The following is a 20,438-nucleotide window of genomic DNA, read 5'->3' on the forward strand; positions in this document are numbered from 1 at the left end:
AGGCAAGAGAGTAATTACTGAAATTAACATTCCTTTTTTTCCTCAATTAAACCTTCTATGGTGAATTTGGTTAGAACTTAATTAAGGAGGCTTTTGCAGAGTGGAAATAAATCTTTAAAGCAAATCAGGCACTCAAACATTCAAAGAAGGGTCTCTTAATATGACAGGAGACATATTCCTAACATGATGTATACATTTTTACCTGGGGCTGGAATGCATTATAAGGTGATGAGTATTTTGGAGGGTGCACTGTGAATGATATTCCAGAAGAAAGATATCCTTACTGTAATAGGAAAAATAAAAATTTAGTTTATACTAAAATGACATTTTCCAACTTAATACATAGGATTTTTTCCCCAGATTCCTTCTACTGACAATCAGTGCAGTCACATTACTGTGAACAAGAAGAGGATTTGCAGCAACATTTCTTTGTCCAAGAATCTGAAGCAGTTAACACTGAGAACCCCTGTTGAATCTATAAAATGGCATAGCCCCTGGCAGAATGCTCAAAACGAGTAGTAATGCTGTGTCCCAGTACTGTATTCCTGTGGTCCTCAAATTGAGAGACTTGCCAGTTAAGAATGAGGCAAAACAGTTGTTGAGTAACTCAACTTTCTCCTCATTTGCTGTTACCAGTTCACCACTCCTGTTTGCTTTCCTTACATGGCATTTCCTTACATTTTCTTCAACCTTCATTTCTTTGCTGACATTCCTGCTCTTCCTATTATTCTTCTCATCCTTTGCCAAGATCAGCTCAGCTGCACCTTGGCCTTCCTGACCCATCCTTACACAACTGAGCAACATCACTACACCCTTCCCAGGATACCTGTCCCTGCTTTCCCCACCTTTGCATTTCCTTCTTACCTCTTCATTTCACCAGCAGGTCTTGACTCAGCCATGCCTTGTCTCCTTTCCTCTTACACCAAGGGATTGAGAGCTCTTGTGCTCTATAGAAAACTTCCTTAAAGATCTGCCAGCTTGGTTCTGCTCCCTTGTCCCATAGGGTAGGATCTCATGTGAGCCTACTGACGAAACCCTTCATTCCTCCCACCAGGTTGCCGTGATGGCAATTGGATCCTAAATTTCTAGCAGTGCAGTGGGTTCCAGCTCCTCCTGTTTGTTGCCCACACTGTGTGCTTTGGTGTAAAGGCACCTCAGCTGGGATGTCAGCTGTATCTCCTTCTTAGAGAAACACCCGTTCATAATTAAGATAGACACCTTTAATACCCCCTGTACACAATGAAAAGAAAGAGGTACTTTTACATTTCACTTTATCCCTCTTGTTTTAGACAGTTGCTTTAAAAAGAGGTGATTAGGTCCCTAAAGTGCTTATTTCTTTCCACTGGTTGTAAAGAAAGGCATCTAAAGTTGAACAGATGAATAGGAATCCAGATAAACATTTACCTGCCCAGGGAAGAATAGAAATCAGGATCATAACTCTTGATAGAAAAGAAACTCAGTACGGCAAATGCAGCAGCAGTGAGTATTTGTCAGAAGCTCACAGGTCAGTGCAAAGCAAGTACTGGCCCAAATCAAGTGACAATTTATAAAAGGACAAAACAAAAAATCCCAGACATTAAGAAGAGTAATGAATTGCTAAATCACAGGTGTTTTACCACTGTTATTTCATGTCTAGCTACAGGAGGTAGTGAAGTTGCAGCTCCATTAACTCATTTAAATCCCCTGGTGACTCACACCAGTTGCAGGAGGAAAAGCATAGATTCAGCAAGTTTTTGTCTGAGTCTTAGACAGAAGAGCCAATGAGACTCAGACCGCATTATACAGGTAAATCTTTCCATGACAATGAATATTATTTTTTAGTCTTCTAATACTCCTTGTGGGTGTTTATAAAAAAAGGGATGGATTACTTTTAGACATGGAAATGTCCACACACACATGTGTACAAAAAACATAGAAAGAATAGAACACAAGTCTAAAATGAAAATATAACTCCATGACAACTATATTTGTAGCAGGTGAAAGACAGAACACAAGAAAGTTATTAAACAAATCATATTTTATTATACGTGCCTGTATTTGGATGCCCAGTTAAGTATCTAATTAAGTGAAAAATGCAATTGCTGTGCAAAGCAACGTTAATTTTTAAGCATGCCTGCTGAGCTTAGGGCTGTCATTCAGGTACCTGCTCAACTGCATGCTCTTGTACCCCACCTGCAGAAAATATCTGTCTGCCTGTCAGAAGTCTGGCAAAGGTTATTAGTGAAGAAAACCAGGGTTTGCAGGTTCAGCAGCAGTCCCATGATCTATCCAACACGGCTGACAAATTTCATTATGATTCCTAACTATAGCTCTGGCAGTGGAGCTTTGTTTTGTTGTGCTGAGGGGATGTGCAGGGAGAGCCCTTGCTCTCCTCAGACTGTAGATGCTTTTGATTTCTTGGATTTCAGCTCCAGTTGATGAGTTCTCTGCTATGCTTACCTACATCTCTTTTTCTTTTCTCTACTTCTCTGACACATGCTGCATGCCATTAGAGAGCAAAAAATACTGCTAGAGCTCCTATTCTTAGTGTTGGTCCATTTGCTTTTTTGATTATCATCCTAACTGTCAAAGAAATGAAATGGCACTGCTTTGCAGTACTGCGCTCCCTAGTTCTCAGTTTCACACCGTTCTTTGTTTCCTTGACAGGTAGAAACTGTTTCTGTTTTTCCTCATGAATGCTTTATGTGTGATGCTGAACAGCTCGTGGTGACAGCTAAAACACAGCAAGCCGCCCTAAAGGGCATTTCTCAAATGCATTTCTTTGCCCTTTCTTCACATTGGACATGTTAATAAGGCTCAAGACTACCAATGTTTTTCAGTGGAGAATAAGATCTTTACTGCTTAAATATCTCTACCCTCTTGTACATATTACCTAGGTGACAGAACATTTGGATTTCTTCTGGGAGGATTCTCTGATTTCTTTTTCAGCTTTGGCTTTAATACATTATTTGAAAAGCTTCTTTCTTGAACCAAAAGTAGCATTGTCTTGTATGTTCATTCACTCTAATGTAAATTACAGACAATGATGTTGGGGGAATGGAGCACAATATGACTGGCCTGGCAAGGGACAAATGAATAGTGAGAATATGAGGGCACATAAAGGGACAGGTAAGAATTAACATGTGGTGGAGCAACCATTTCTTTCCAACAAGCTGAAGCCTAAGAGCTTTAAAGAGGACTTTGCAGCTGTCCTGTTTCAGAGTGTAGTTCAATGAAGTACTGGATGGTGGAGTGGATAAAAACTTTACAGAGAAACATACAGATTTGACAGACTGTCGATAGTCCTGACAGAATAGTTAGACTTTCATCAGGCATTAGGCAGCATGGTGATTCTTGCTGCTTGGTGGTGCACCAGTTCCTTGAGCAACTTTCTGACTTTCTCATCCTCATCCAACAGAGGTTATCTCTCTGTCATATTAAGTCATTGCCACTAACTGCATTCTCTCATCTTAGCTGGACAAAAAAGGAGTTGTCATCTCTTTAGATGGTGGTTTTCAACTATTCACTTTGTCTTAATCTATTGGCAAAAGCAAGATTTCTCTCCAAAAAGAAGTTCTCTCATGCATTTATAATTTTTTTGACCTCTACATGTTGAGGACTTTGCCTCCAGCCCTGTTTCTCAGAAGCAGGTGCATGTTGGTCAGTGCAAAGCTCTGTGCCATGGCCAGACTGCTGCCCATACCTGAGCTGCAGAAAGCAATATTTGCTGTTACAACGCTTGGTCAGCCTTCTGTTTATCCTACAGATGCATATTGATGCTTTGGCCATGCCATAGTTAAACAACAGCATGAGAGAATGGCAGTGATTGGGATGTTGACCTTTAGGTGCTGGTGGACAGTCAAGTAGGCACAGATGCTGAAAGATGAGCAGCAGCTTAAAAGTAACTGTTATATCAAAACCTTTCTTCAAATCCACTTTCCAAAAACTGCTCCATGGAAAATTTAGCATTTCCTGGTGTTGATACTGTCATTCTAAACCGCACAGATGAGCATGGAGCCACCCCTGGGCTAAGGGGCAAACAAATGCAGCAGTTTAGTTCCCAGATCTGGTCCTTAAAGTTTCCAGCTGGGGCATCTGACTAAATACACCAGAGCTCCCTCCCAGCTTGTAAACATTTCTCCCCCAAACACCATGGCACTGGAAAAGTGGGAAAAAGGGAAAGGCATTTCTGCTATGGAGTATGGAAGCATGGATTTAAACTGGGAATTTGTAATGTTAGATATGACTTGCTGGCTCCTAGAGAGCACAGTGAACTCAGAAGCTGTTTCTGCAGAGGATGCTGTTGACACTTTCTAGTTTGCATCTTCTCCTTCACTTTCCTTATGTTATTGGTAGCGCAAAGTCAGGCAATAAAAAATTTAGTAAAGGCAAAAAATTTTGCTCTCTCCAACTGTAATTACCTGATTTATAGATATGTGAGGAGATTAAAAAATCTTGACAGTAACAATAAAAGAGTGTCCTGATCAAATATCTCAGACAGTGATTCTCTCCTTTGAGAAAATAATACAGCCTTAAAAAGCTACAAAGCCAACAGAGGAGCCCCCACACATCCATGCATATATGTGCAAGTAGAGAACTATAAAATATATTACACATAGGAGATCAGAATTGTTCCAGTATATGCCTGTGGATTACAATTCAACAGGATGAATTTAATAGGAAAATGTTGACCTCATTAAATGGATTCTAGTTTTATATCTGTATTTGTACACAACAGAGCATTTGTGTATTCATCATAAACAAAAAAGCTATCATTCATATGTAGGTGCATATCACCTAAATAGCAGAGACCAAAACATGTTGTTTTACTAGGCAAAAATAGCATTTTCAATCTCTTCTCACTATGATTGTATTTTAAGTATATTTTTACTCTCTGTTTACATATTAACTTCACGAAAAGTGAATAAGTTAAGTAAGAAGAACTGTATCTGCTGTGTACATATCCAATCCCTTCTGTTTATATTCTTTTCACACAGAGATTGAAAGATTTAAAACAAAGGGAATTTGCTAGAAATGTGGCTTCAAAGTCATGGAAAGATGAGAAGAAACAGGAAAAAGCACTCAAGCGACTCCACCAACTTGCAGAGTTACGGAAGCAGTCAGAAGGGTAAGTTTAAAAAATTCATATTAGGTTTTAATGCCCTCTTTCCTCTCTCCCAGAAATATTAATATTTTTACTCCTACACAGTGTAATGTACAGAGATTGTGTCTACTGTAACCTGTTCTCAGCTGTCTGCAACTCCAAATGTTCCTGCTCTGCAAACCATAAATTGAAAACCCCTGTCTTAATTACATGCTGTTTGAAAGTTTGTCATTTTCTCTCCTGTAGATAGTTATTCTCATGTCTTCTACATGGAGTGTTTTGAAGATGCTTTTATGACATCACCCTATTACCTTATCCAAACTGACCTGAAGAGATTAGTATGGTTGTCTTAACATTTCATTGTAAATTAATGGGAGAGGACGAACCCTTTGTGAATAATTTTTGCTACTTTTAGGGTACTGGGATTATTCTCATAATTTCTTTGTAGAGTAAACATAATTTGAATGAAAAACAAGTAATTAACTGAATGAAGTTTGCCTAATACTGTTAGTTCTATTGATGAATATCAAGATATAGGACAAATATTGCATTAATAAACCTGTAAATTTGAGAAATCTCCTTTGTTTAATGACACTGAATGCTTCAGTAGAATAGAGTGCCATCAGACTAATTGTTTATGTTAATCTATGACCACAATGAGTTAATCAGATAAATAAACTGGCATTCTTTTAAATTCATCTCAAGACTACTGTACCCTGGAAATAATAGCATTCAGAGTTTATTACAAACTCATTTTGGCCTATGTAATTGCTTTTGAGCAATCTGCTGAAATATAACAGTTTAGTGCTAATATATCACTTTTATGATTACGACTCCATTTTCATACAAATCTGCTGAAACAAACGTAGCTGCCTGTGGGAAGCTTCCTCTATGCCCACGCGCTCGAAGATGTAGTCTCAGATAGACCAATAATGTCAGTGATAATAGGAAAGCCAGAATGAGACTGGGAGGAAAAGAGCAGGTTTGCTTTTAGAAAGAGCCAGGAGTACATAATATTTTGCAAAGAGTGTGGAAAGACAGAGCCCGCTATTCCTCTCTGCAATCACTAATAGGCTCTGGGCAAGCTGAGCGCTGTGATTTTGGCAGAGGGGTGGCATTCCCAATTGCCCAGGAAACACGGAAGGTCAGCCTTTGTAAGCAGAAGTCTACACACTTACAATTGTTACCATCCCCGAGTGCTGTGTCTCAGGTTCCAACACAGTTCCTTACTAATAATAATAATAAGCTAATTCAATTTGACAACACAATTGTTATTAATCTTGTGCACAGAAAAATTTTATTTTGCTATTCCAAGAAGACTTTGAAAAGGATACCTTTACATGTCTTCTCCAAGAGATAATTTCTTCTTGATGCACAAATAGGGGTTAATTTTTATCTCCTGCTGCCCAATTTCTGACAAATGCAAATATATTCACTGAAATGTGCACATATTCTCATACTATGAGTTGACCCTACTCCAGGGAGTCTTTCTGTCATTCCCACTGCTGAAGATCAATGTATTTTTATAGCATTTATAAAACATGATTGCCAATTATAGACAGCTGATATGCAGATCTAGCCATTTAAATTTATTTACATTTTTTTTTAATCAAACTATTTCATTTGGTTCCAATTTTTTCTTTTCTCATTAGTGTACTATAGTACTGCATTGATCACAAGTGTAGATAATTAGTCTGAGGAAATGTGTGTTTAAAATATATCTTGGAAAAACTCTGTCATGGTGGCTATATATGCCACATCTCTAGCGTAAAATGGCAACAGTCATTTCAGTCTCAGTTAATTATCTATTTCAAGAAATCAGTGATTTTCCATTTTTCTTAAGGCCCTAGAATAGGTGGCCTTCTTTTTAATTACAAGAAAACAAAATCAAATTTAAAATCTGAGATATTTTGAAAAGAAGAACAAAGTAATTGATGAAAGTAGAATACAGAAAGAGAAAATTTGGCAAAGTCAAATCATGGTTGATAGCAAGATCAGTGAAGCTCTGATTAATTGATGGATATTTAGCTTGTGTCCTCTTTCCCCACCAACATTTACTGACAATTTTAGTATTAATATCTCTTTGAATATTTTGCAAAGTCATTTGCTGTGGAACAATTAAGATAAAATAAGAACCTACTCTTGAAAAAGTGAAACAAACACATTCATCCCTAAGCAGGCAGAATGTTTCTCTTTTTCTACTAGAGTTTGATTTTGCAGATGCTGCAGGTAGAAACTCTCATTTTGAACATGCCACAATTTCCTTTGCAGTGGCCTTTCAGAAAACAAAGACTTAGCACAGATTAGATTCCCCTAAATATAAGTTCAGAGTAAAACCAATCTTTGTTCTGTTTGTACATGGGCATAACTCTGAAAAAGGGAATTCATGTGCTGACATTAAAACATGTAATTCTCTATCTGTAAAACTGTCTTGCCCATATAGAAGCCCAAGCTGATGATAAAACTGCACATTTATCCTGTTGAAACTTATCTTTCCCTTGTAAAAACGAGTGACCCCCTCTCTCACCAGACAGACATTGTCAAATGCAACCTCTGTCAAACCTTAATTACTTAATACAGCTTTCTTTTTTCTTTTTTCTTTTTTTTTTTTTACTTTAAAGCATTACTGGGAGTGGACCATTGCTTAAAGCCCCCCGATTAGTGCTGGAAAAGCAGCAATCTCCAGGTGGCATTTTCCTGTACAAGGGTGGCAAGTTCACAGCGAGTTCTCAGAGAACCATCACGAGTGAAGGACAAGGTTTCTCCAGAAGCATTCTAGAGAAACAGAAGCTTATTATAAGCAGGCACCATCCCCCGACTGAAAGACACCATGCACTTGGAAATCACGTCTCAAACATATTCCCACATAGCACCAACACCTCTCAAAGGGCAGGAGTGTCTTTCTCATTCTCTAAAAAGGTCCCTTTGAAGCTTGAGTCCTCAGCATCAGTCTTCAGTGAGAACTCTGAAGAAGGAAATGATTGTAGTGAATCCCCCAACCACAAAAAAAAGCAAGCTTTTGAGGGCTGCCATTCTGTCACACTTTTGGAGGAACACCTGAGAGCAAGTTTGGATAAAGAGTCACCTGTTACACAAGACCAAATGGATTTGGATAACAGTGCATCAAGTCATGTAGCTGCAAAACCTAAGATGCTAAAGGAAAATGAGAAAAGTAGTGATAGGGAATCAGAAGAAAAATTCAGTGCTAATACTTCATTTTCTAAAGTCAAAATACAGCTTTCAAATTTGAACTTTTCTGCTTCAGTGAGAGAAACAGAGCAAGAGAGCAAACTGAATGAATCTGAACAATTTTTAGAAAATTCCATTTCATCTTCATGCCAAGTTAGCAGTTTTTGTACACAGCTGAACACCTATAAGCACAGCAATGCCCACCTGTCTGGCCAGTCTTCTGAGCTCCTACGACAGCCAGCACCTGAGCTGACCTCTTCCAGCAACATTAATAACAGTCCTGAGGTGGTAAAAAGAGATAGATCTTTGGAGATTTCAGAAACCACAAATAGAAATATGGAAACACTTCCAAAGGAGACCGTGGTTAAAAAAGTTAAGCCCCAGGCATTGCCTTTCCTTCATGTAGTGAGCAAAGATGGCACCACTGCTCTGCAGTGGCCCACAGAATTACTCTTGTTTACAAAAACTGAACCCTGTATTTCATACGGCTGTAATCCATTGTATTTCGACTTCAGACTTTCTTTAAATCCCAGAGATGGTAAACAGCATGAAACAAAGAAAGTAAGCTGTAAAGAGCTCTCTAAAAATAAGACTGCAGATGAAAATGAACCCTCAGGTTTAATAAAACACAAGCAAATGTCAAATGAACAAGATAATCAGTTGTTGAAACCAAAGAAGATGAAAGGTTCCCTAAACCCACGAAAGGCCAAACAAAAAGCTGAGTCAGACATAGGGAAAGAAATGAATGAAAATGGTCAAAAATGCATCACAGATTATTTGAATGACAATATACCCAAAGTGCCTGCTTACCTTGATGTCTCACAAAAGGATTATGTGACAGAAAAAAGCCTTTATACAACAACACTGAGAAGACCTTCAAAGCATCATTTCCATAGCTGTGAAAGAAAAACTCAGAACATTAGAAATGAAAGCATTTGCTTTTCTGCTTTTATGTCTAGGATTAAAAAATCTAAATCCACAAAATGTCATTTAATTGATTCTGAAGAAAAATATAAAAACCAAAATGACTGTAGATCCCTTCAAGATGTGGTTAGCTGCAACAGTGACATAAGTGACAGTGGAAAAGACTCTAGTGGGAGTTTCTTTAGTTGTAAATCCAGTTCAAACAGCAGGTATTCAGATAATGAAGGATGTGGAAGCTACACAAGATGCTGGAGATTCCCATCTCCTCAAAAGTTCTCGTCTGGCAGACATTCCAGCTATTCTGACACTTCAGTTAGCAGTACGAGTAGCTACATTAGCTACACGAGTCCCACATCAAACAATCACAGCAGAAATCATTTGCTTTGTTGTTGTAAAAGAAAAAGCAAGTCAGATGAAAGGCACAAATGTAAACACAGAAAGCACAAGTGTATTTTCACTTCAGATGATACAGATGAAGATTATCTTTGTCATAGTAGAAGTCACAGAACTAGAAATTGTACTCACAGGGGCACAATTAAATACCGAAGATGTTCAAGACATAAAGTGCTACAAAACAGAGACAGATCTAAACACAGCAGATGTAGACATCGGCATTTTGGCAAAGCGCATAGCAGGAGTGGAAGCTACCACAGATCCCAAAGTGGTTCCACCAGTGATTCAAGAAGCAGTGAAAGATCATCTAGCAGCAGAATAACAAGAGGCAGCCGTTCAGAATCCTTCTCAAAAGAGACTGACAACTGTGACAACAAAACAAAAGACAAAGCTGAGAGAGGTTCTAACACTGAACCAGGAAAAGCTGAAGCTGCACATTACAACTCTCTGAATGGGAATAGTCAGTCTAAAAACTTTGCCACCTGCTCTCCCGAAAAGCTGGCAGAAGATGTGTGTGGAAAAAGAAAGTCAATGACAGCCAAGTTACTTTTAGAAAGAGTGCAGTCTAAGAAAATCCAGGAAAAAATGCATGATTCAGAGAGATTTTCAAACAGTAGCGGGGTAGAATTAAAGGAACACTCACAAAGTCACTTTGCTCTTCAGTTTTCATCATCAGTAGATGACATTGCAATGTTACCTTTGCCAGAGAGAGTGCTAAGCATAGGTAAAAATGACATGGGACATAATGAAATCAATTTGTTGGAAAACAGTGTGAAGAAAAACAACTCTGAAGCATCAGAGATAACTAATGTTACTCTTTCACCTGGAACTGATTATGATCATTGTGTTTTTAAAGACATAATTCAAATTGAAACAGGCTATCAGAGCCCAAGCATAAAAAGGAGCACAGCAATAAAGGAACAATCCAATCTCTTCATTAGTGAAGTGCAGCCCTTTATACAAAGCTGTGATCCAGTACCAAATGATTTCCCTGGTGCTTTTCCCTCTAATAGATATTCTGTTGTTGCTAATTCAACAGAAACCAAAGAAGAACTACATGATGTAAACATGGACTTGAACCGGGCAGAAGGCAGTTCAGACTCTTTTTGTGACAATGCTATGCAGAAGTATGGTGACACAGTAAATGGCCTAGAAGTGTACAGTAAATCCACCTCCCCTCCTTTAACGCAGCAGCCTATCACATTTACACCAGAAGAAGTAGACAAATACAGGTTGCTGCAGCTGCAAGCCCAGCAGCACATGCAGAAACAACTTCTGGCAAAACATCTGAAAGTTTTGCCTGCCCCAGGACCAGCTGCCTTCTCTGCAACACCAGCAGTTGCTGCCCTCCCCATTCAGCAGCAGGCTACTGTCACCACCATCCACCACACGCTGCTGCAGCGCTTTGCTGTCTCGGCATCTGTGCATCCCCACGGCAGCCACGTGTCCCTGGCTCCCCTCCACCCCCTCTCTCAGGCACATTTTGCCCCCATAGCCCTTTCCCCGTTAGCGCCAGCCCTGATTCCCACCCACCCCGCTTTGCTGACAGGACACCCTCTGCACTTGGTGTCTGCCACCCCCCTCCACCCTTCCCCGCTGACCTTCCCTACACTGCCACACGCTGCATACATCCCAGCCTTGTTTGCACCACACCTGAGCACAGGCACACCTTCTGCTGTACAGCCAAATCACTTAGTTCATCCCTTATTCCAAGGGCAAGAGCCCCACCACTACTCTTGTTCTATCCAGACCCAACAGTTACCTACAACAAAAGAAGTTTTCAGTGTTTCTAGCTACTTAAACTAGCCCAAATGATTTCACCATGGCTCCAACCCCAAATTTAAATAAAATAGAGCATTCAGCCTTCAATCACATGTCTGAGGGGAAATCTGCTGTTTTGCTGAGAGCACAACAGCAAAGATTTTAAAGACCACAATCTGGCTGACAGCATATGAATGTTGATTTTATTCTTGTATCACTAAGGAAAAGCTGCTTTAAAGCCTTTCATGATACTATCACAAGAAAGATGGGTGGCCAGTGTCATTCTACAGAATGTTTTAAAAGAATAGCCTCAAGTGAAGTCTATGACTGTCAGTAGGAATGGGACCACAGCACCTAGACAAAATGGAATCAATATGAACACTGATGAGGGATTTGAAGTAGCACAATGTAAGGCTGAACAATCTTGACACACCTCAAAGGTTTGATTTTCTGAGTGTGTATATGAAACAGTGCCTGGTTTGGTTAAGGTATTTCAGACTGAGCAAAAAATAAGGTATCTGGGACCACCAGACCCTGGGGCTGTCTCCTGGCCAAAGTAAACTGGGGAGGCTCAGAGGAAGGGGTGATGAGTTAACTCTAGAAGAAGAGGTTCACAGCACCACCTTGAAGATGCTTTAGTGATTTAATCCTTGCTTATGTTACTTGGACAGTGTAAAGGGGCTGCAGTCAGGCTGTGGGTACATAACAAAATATTCCCTTAGCATAGGGAGCTCTGTGCTGCCACAGGGAGGCTGCTACTTTTCTCTGTGAGCCAAGCAGGCTCCAAGAGGGCTTAGCAAGAAGCCAAGGTCTCTGGCCTTGCTCTGTGTGGCTGTCATAAGGTGTGTCTCATAGGGTGTGTCAGGGTGAGCCGCAGCAGCCCAGAACTGCCAGGCAGCCAAGGTGCTGGCTTTGAACCTCAGAGCTCCTTGGCCAAAACTGCACCACCTTTCTCCTACCAAGCAGAGCTCTGATGTGTGGAAGAGTCTTTCCCAAAGAATGTGTAAATATTTTTCATCCCTTTCACAAACAACAGAAACAATTGGCTGGTCCTGTAAAATCATGCTGATGGTCATAAAAATGTAGGAGTAAAATTCTGATCACCTCTTCAAAAACTGGCTCTACAGGTTGAGACTCAGAGAAAAACTTGTCACAGTACTCAGCATTTAAAAGTATATTGAATCTAAACAAATATGCCAAGATTCTCGCATGGCTTCCCAAACTCTCAACAAGCAAATTGAAATTCTGAATCCACAATGTTTGAATGCATGTATCCAACCTTCAGAGTAATGTGTGGTTGAAATTGTTCGTAATAACTGTGTATCTGGAAATAGGCGAAGGCTTCAGCATCTCTTTGAATGGCATAGTTTGATTATTTTTATAATGTTTCTAACTGAACACAGGATATTTAGCATGAAATTAAGTTCATCATTGTGGTTAGACTGCAGGCATGCTTCCCAATATAATTGGACCATGAGGTATCCAACAGACAGTACCTGTTTGGATTAAAAACATTTGAAATAATTTCAATTCATTTTCAGTACGGTAGTACATAAAATGTAGCTTTCAGAATCAATATAAAATACATTTAAAAACTTTTGGAGGACTTTTATTCCATTATATTCAGCTATCTGAAGAAGATGAAAAATCTAATTGCAAATAAGTTGTGTCTTTAAAATACAACAGGATCAATTTTCTTAGTTCTAATCAAAATACATCAATCCATTGCAATAAAATGGAATTATTTTAATTTCTAAAAGCACCTTTTTCAGTACAAACTGGTAATATGCCAAACTTTTCCAATGACTTCACAAGTTGTGACTGCTAGTTTTGTACTTTCAAAGTTTGTATTTTCAAAGTAGCTTTAAATACTTGATGTTTTAGCTATTGAATAAAAACCATCAGGAAAAATTATGGAGACTATGCAGAAGCAAAACATTTTGGTGTTGAAAAAGGTTGGTGACACCAGCACTCTCAAATATCTTTGGTTTGATTCCAAGTTTATTTTTTAATCTCATTAGCAAAATGGTTTCATGCCATTTTGGTGTTACTTATCTGTAAGTAGCATATAAATTGTATTAATTTTTCTCATTTAAATTGTAGAGACATTCTTTAATTAAAATTATTGCTTCAAAATTAAAAAAGTAAAAAATTTTACTTGGTGAAGATGTAAAGTTAAGTATTTCCACAGTTTAAAAATTCTTCCTTTCAGTTTTGGCTGAAGATCTTCCCAAATTAAGATCTGAATTTACATAGAGTTTCTCTATGTCCGATATTTTATTTTCTGAGACTCAAGAATATTTCACTAACCAAGACTTAACACCTCTGAAATTTATTTCTTGCTTGGATGGAGATCATTCACTCAGTGGACAACTTGGAAACATTAGTCATAACTCTGTAGAAACATTCTGAATTGGCTATCTAAAGTAGCAGGTCAAGCTGTGCCCTAGAAGGGGCTCACTGGGCTGCGTGGCCATCACCAGCAGTTCAGGGATAATATCAGCATAAAAAATGCATTTCCAGCCCCACAAGCTTTTAAATTTATGGGCCCAGTTTCATCTCTATTGAAGTAAACCCAGCTGTTCTCATGGTGTATAAGAGTTCATTTGTATCCTAAGTAGATAACACCAAAAGAAAAATATGGAACTGAAGGAATGATGGGCTAACCTCATCTTTAATAAGTGTCCACATATTTTTTATCCCTGCTTCTTACAGACGGTGTTAATATTGTAGAAATTTCTGTGGCAAGAAACCTGACCAAATCAAACTTAACCATATCCTACTACATAGATAATTTATGGAAAATAGATGTATTTGTTTCCCTTAATGTATGCACCATACAATGGGATTCTGGAAGAAATTAAATCATAGGATTTCCATGCGTCATTGAACATACCAACATGGTAAGGCAAATAAATTGACAATGAAGATTAAATTTAATTCTTGGAACAATGGAAATTAGGATTTTGAGATATGTAATGAGAAAAAAAAGAGAGTTTAAGAACAGAAAGAGCACAACTGAAAAACAGTGATCATTGACTACCAAACAAAGGCAATATTCAATGCCATTCTTAGTGCACAGGAAGGATTTTCTTACAGAAATGTAAGAAAGCTGTCAGCACAGCTGAAATAATGTCTTTTCTCTGATTGCTGCCATATTTACTTTTCGTCAGTAACACACTTTAAATATGTATTATTATAATTATTAAAAGCATTATTGAGCCTGATATATGGAGCCATGCTACAACTTTGATTTTATTAAAACATTTTTAAAAGAGTTACAGCATCCTCATGGCAGTGATATAGACACACCAAGTTAACAATCTTTTTTAGCTTGATCATATATTCTTGATACATAATCCAAGGAAACAGGTCACCCACACCTTAAAATCCAATAAAAAAACTTTCCTGAGTCACACCATGATAAATTTTTTTGTTGTTGTTTGGGGCTTCTTTTGTATCTGATGCACTTCTGGAATACATTCAACATGTATATTTGTTGTGCATAAAAAATGCCATTTGATCAGATTGATTTTAAAAGTGTCAAGTTTATATCTAAAACTGGATAATACTCTGGCTAGTATAATATGTAAACTAGTAATTTTGTTTTGTATTCTCTGTATAAAGTGTTTTATATTATACAGTAGCTAAGTGAATTGCACTATTGTACATGCAATGCGACTTTTTTTTTAGCTTATTCAAGGAATCCCTGGGAATGTAGTTTAATGCAATAATATTTTTTTTCAATAAAAAGGCTTACTGGTATAAAGAGTGTCAGTCATGTATTTTTAATGTAAAGCATACCAAAATGCAGCAACCTAATAAAATGCAGAATGATGCAAACATATTCTGTATTTTAATCTGCAGAACTGAAATATGTTTAATTCATTCCTGTGGTTATAATCCTGAAATTTCTTAGAATGTTTCCTAAAGGTTTTAGTATGTGTTACAAAAGTGGGTTGTTTAAATGGAACTGAAAATAAATATTCCTTACAAAAATTATTCTATCCAATGTGGTTTTTCCAAGTACTTTTAATGAATCAACATCCTTCTGGATATTTTTTGCACAAATCAGTTTAGTTAGAATTCTACTTATAACTCATTTGTCAGGTTCCCCAAATAATGTCTATGAGCTATGATTCCTAATGCTTGTATAGCAGGTTCTTTGATAAAGAATCTAACACAAGGATCTACAAATGTGTCATTTATTCACTCTTTAACCATTCTTCAAAACTTCAAATAGCCATGATAAGTATCATTTAATCCCATGTTTTCCCTATTACCTTGTATTTTTCCAGTTTGTTTATTGCATCCTTTTCCATCTGCCTTTCATTTTTATTGTAAGCTTTCTGACACAAGTCTCTGGATTTGGCCATATGGGATCTCAGCTTCAGAGGTCCCAGAACTGCTGCTGTACTATTTGTAAGGCTACTTTACCCATCACTGGATAGTTTTATAAGTGTCATGTCTCCAGGTGAGCACAAAGACTGAAGCAAGGTAACAGCAAGTGTCTGCATGGGTACACATAGTAGATAAAACTCTTATCTTTTCACATGTGACAGAGGTTATATTCTGTCCAGCCTATCTGCACAGCTGGAAATACCTTGGCCAATCTCTGGCACCAAACTGATCTACCATGCAGTCATGTGTCATGACACAGGCATTCTGTAAGTCTTGAAACCACAGCAAATCAACAGACAAAATTGACACAGTGTATCCAATTCCATTGAATTGTATTTCTTCTTTTAGTTGTTTCATAATAAAAACAAAATTCAGAATTAGACAAACATATAAAAAGTGTGTGTGTCTGAAGGAAATCCCCTGCGAATTAATATCTATGACATTACTCTTAATTCTAGTAGACTTTCAGTTGAGGTCAGATCCCACCTGTTTGCTGCTGAACAAATCTTGGTACAAGCAGGGGAGAAAAAAACCAAACCAAAACCAAAACACTCACCTGGCTTTGACTGGGATATAATATTCAAACAAATGAAGTTGTCCACACCTCCCTATTCCTGGTGAAGCTAGCTATAATGCCAGCCAAATCCTTCCTACACTCTGGTGGGAAATAGTGTATAACCTTATTATGCAAAGAAAAGCAACTTAATATGTATTTTATACAGAAATATAAAGAATTACTATGAATGCAGGTCATTACCTTCCTCTTTCTAGACACTAGGCACAATGTGTTTTGGAATAACAGGAATCTGCAAGTCATTGAGCTGCACTGCTGCTGTGTTGAGATTGGGCCATACTGTTGTGATGTGCTTGAATGTTTCTCTGTCCAAAGGCTGAGGGGAATTAACTCATTCAAATTTCAGGTTATGGAAATACTCTCACTGTATTCAGGACCATCAGGATGAGCCTTCAATTCAACATGTTGCTTGTCTATAAAGCATGTGGTAATGTTAAAATACTTTTCATTATTCTTCAATGAACACATTATTTTCTTAAACAGAAAACACAGAAGAAACCAAACTGCCACTTTAAGAAATTATAGACGGAAATAAATCTACAGTTACATTAATGGGTATTTACTTTAAACATGTACAGCTTAACAGTGACCAATCTGTTTTGTGAATGTGTTTAAAAGCACTCTTGGCAGAGCTGGCAAGCAGTAGATACATAACTGTCTTAAAAGAAGATGCAACCCAAACTCATTTTTTATGACCTAGCTATGAAACCCTCAAAATAAAGATAAGATTGAAAAGCCAGTTAGATGTCCACCAAGCATTATAAGCAGTTATGCTGCCTCTACTTAAGTGCACATCGGAAACTTGTATTACACACCAAAATCAATATTTCATTCTTACAAACCGATAAAATTTTTAGACCAAATAAATTTGTCATTTGCAAATCAATAAATTAAATGTATTTATCAATTTTATATAAAAAACTGGTTTGTGTACTCCAAGCTGTGTATAAGTAAAATCAGCACCATTAATAAATAAGTCATTGAGAATGGAACGAGATAATTAGTTTCAGACAGCCGTAAAGCAACTATTTCTATGTAAAGCAATATGCTTTATACAAATATGATTGAATTATAACTTGCTTTCATCTTTTTTGCAAGTAATTTATGGGCTGTTTGCTGCCATTCCCAGCGGGAAACCCAACAGAATTTATTAGAAATGTTTATGTGTGTGTGTTGGGGAGGTGGGTGTGTCATCTTAAGGTCATACAGCAGCATCTCATAGAAGCTTGTACCCCTGACAGCTGAGAGGTGGAGCTGTGCAAACCTCAGCAAGTTCAGCAAGGCCAAGTGAAAGTCATGCACCTGGGTTGAGGCAATTCCAAGCATAAGCACAGGCTGGGTGGAGAACGGATCAAGAGCACCCGTGGGGAGAAGGACTCAGCGGTACTGGTGGGTGGGAGGATGGACATGACCCAGCCACGTGCACTGCAGCCCATGAAGGCAAGAGTATCCTGGGCTGTATCCAGAGCACTGTGGGCAGCAGGGCCAGGGAGGGGATTCTGCCCCTCTGCTCTGCTCTGTGAGATCCCATCTGGACCACTGCCTCCAGTTCTGGGGTCCTCAGCACAGGAAGGACATGGACCTGTTCCAAAATGCATAGAATTTTTTATGTAAATCAAAGTGTAAGTAGGTAATATCATCAATCAATTGCTGCATATTTTCACAGGTGAAATACTTCAGAGTTCTTGACACAGTAGAGTTTTTTCTCCTGTCCCTCATGCTTAGAAAGTATAAATTGCTGTGGAAATGCTTATCTGTCAGCTGTACACATTGTTATGAATTGGAAATCCTGTCTTCATCAGAGAAAGTCAAAACACTAGAAATACTTGCTCCTTGCTTGTACCAGGATTTCTGACAGGATTCCATTATTCTTGGGAGTGCATTCCATTTTCAAATCTCAATTTTCAACTATCTGCTTTCTCCAGAAGTGTGGAGCGGCTAGCACGGGTTTGAAGGTGGAGATGCAAATAGTCTGTACTGCTTAACTGTTGATCCTGTTAATTTAGGTTCATGGATCCAGGGATAGACGACTGAATTTGATCCAGGGTTAGATAACCAAGTAGACACTACATGTTAAGTTTCTAGCTGTCCACAGGGACAAGTTCCCATCTCTCATAGGATTGGATTCTTTCTGCCTTACCCTTAGCATCCAACAAATGCCTGAAGTACCTGGGAGCATTTTCAGGACTGTTTCTCTCTCTCTCTCCCTGAGACACTTGAGAAACTGGCTGTGGAAAAAAACACTGACAATAATATAAGATGATCATTGGTCTACTTTTTAGTTTACTAGTAATTTCTTAAAAGATCTCTGTGACTTAAAGTACTTAAAGCTTTTATTAATATCATCTGTAATAACAGTACTGGCACCCACTGCTGACATAAGCTTAATCCCTAGCAATGAGCTTTCCCACCATGAGTCCCCCTCTCTTAGCTCTGCTCTGTGACCACACATACCCAAATGTCATATTCCCTGATTTTATTTTTCTTAAATGATGTGTTAGATAAGCAGTTGCTGTATGATTTTTATTGAAAATTATATGGGTCAGGATGACATTTAATAATGAATCGTATTATGGCTTATGATCAGAGTTTATGAGCTGAAAATAACTTTGCCTTTCATCTCAGTGTTGCCAACCCTCACTGACTGTTCACAAGAGAAATTCTGAGATACTCATGGCTAGTGAGGGTGCTGAAATGGGACAGCAGAAGGAATGAAATGACCACAAGGGCTGCCTGCAAATAATAAAGATAAAAGAGCATGTGCGAAGTCTGAAGAGCAATGTCAGACTTGTGACACCCAGAGAAACGTGAATGTTAATTCCAAACAGTGCAGAGAACCCTAAGGAAAGGTCAGACTCATGATGAATAAAGCTAAAGAGACTTGCAAGCTCAAATAAGACCTCAGAGTAGCAGCTGTAATTACTGAAGTCGATAAAATTAAGAAAAACATTTGTGGTGGGTTTTTTAACTCAGAGTAGCCTGTAACTTTTCAAAAAATACTTTTTTTCCATGTCTGCTCCCAGTCAAGTCCTAGGACAAACAGAATTATTTAATGATGAAAAATGATTAATAACTACAAGTGTTTCATAATGTACACAAAGACTTTTTTAGCTACCAAATAAATGTTTCTTCAGTTCTTCCTTTCTAAGGTCACTCATCTGCACTTGGAAGCAGAGTAAGTTAGACTTTTGTGAAGGATCTATTTTTGTAGTACCACAGAGAGATTTAGCCCTGTAATTCCCCTTGTAGGCAATCCATTTGAAAGTCTTGGTGACCTTTAGGTTAGAATGTATGGGTTAATGTGGAACTTCTTTTCCTAAACGTTTCTCAGGAAATTTGCTTTAGAAATTCATAGTGGATCCAGGTATGACCAGCAGGATCAGACAGATTCAAACTGAAAAACCTCCTTGGCAGCTTGGAAAACTGAAACCATTGCACAAAAATTATAGCACAGTCCTATCTGGAAACTCCTGTTCGAAAAATATTACCTTTCTCTCAGAATTCCTTTGGACTTCAAAAATCCAGGAATAAACTCACCATGTAGCACTCCTGCTGAACAGTTTTCAGGTCTAAGCATGTAAGTACTCGGTACTTATGGAGAAACTTGAGTCAAATACTGGCTCACCCTTACATGCTCTGACTGTGGGGCATGCAAATGTCACTGTGCAAGCACTGAAGTACATGGTGGCCTACAAGCTGCCCCAGTATCTGTGCAAGATTCCTTACACTTCCATAACCCAGAGCTTAAAGTTTTCCAGAGCAGAAGAGCCAAGGCCACTGTAGCCTCCTGCAGGTGTGACAGATACACCTCAGTGCTCCCTCAACACCCTGTGCTAACAGATCTGCAACGAAAGTTCTCTGCTCTGTGAAAATTACACACCATCAACTCATTACATACAGCATTGCAAGAATCTTCCCATCTAAATGGGACTGCATAACATCTAGCTGGCTTCTCCTCCCTGCATTCCCCAAAAAGTGAAGAGCCCTTAACATGGGCTCATCCCACAACCCTCAGGATCTCCAGAGCCACCCTTGGTAGATGTTTACCTCTCCCACCTGAGTTTCAGAGGTGGCTGCATGACAGCCTGAGCTACATTGTAGCATTCAAAGCAG

General features: G+C 38.5%; 1 protein-coding gene across 2 annotated transcripts in view; it reads left to right on the forward strand.

Moving 5' to 3' along the window:
* ZNF804B (zinc finger protein 804B) overlaps positions 1-15,303 on the forward strand; it is a 231,648-nt gene extending 216,345 nt beyond the window's left edge. For both annotated transcript variants that reach the window (XM_085050664.1, XM_085050665.1), the window contains exons 3-4: positions 4,977-5,107; positions 7,705-15,303. In XM_085050664.1, the coding sequence (XP_084906790.1) occupies positions 4,977-5,107; positions 7,705-11,395 (3,822 nt within the window). In that variant the 3' untranslated portion in view covers positions 11,396-15,303. The remainder of the gene's footprint in view (positions 1-4,976; positions 5,108-7,704) is intronic.
* The last annotated feature ends 5,135 nt before the right edge of the window (positions 15,304-20,438 follow it).

Source organism: Lichenostomus cassidix, chromosome 2, assembly GCF_008360975.1.
Source record: "Lichenostomus cassidix isolate B80296 chromosome 2, HeHo_3.0, whole genome shotgun sequence".
Lineage (NCBI taxonomy): Eukaryota > Metazoa > Chordata > Aves > Passeriformes > Meliphagidae > Lichenostomus > Lichenostomus cassidix.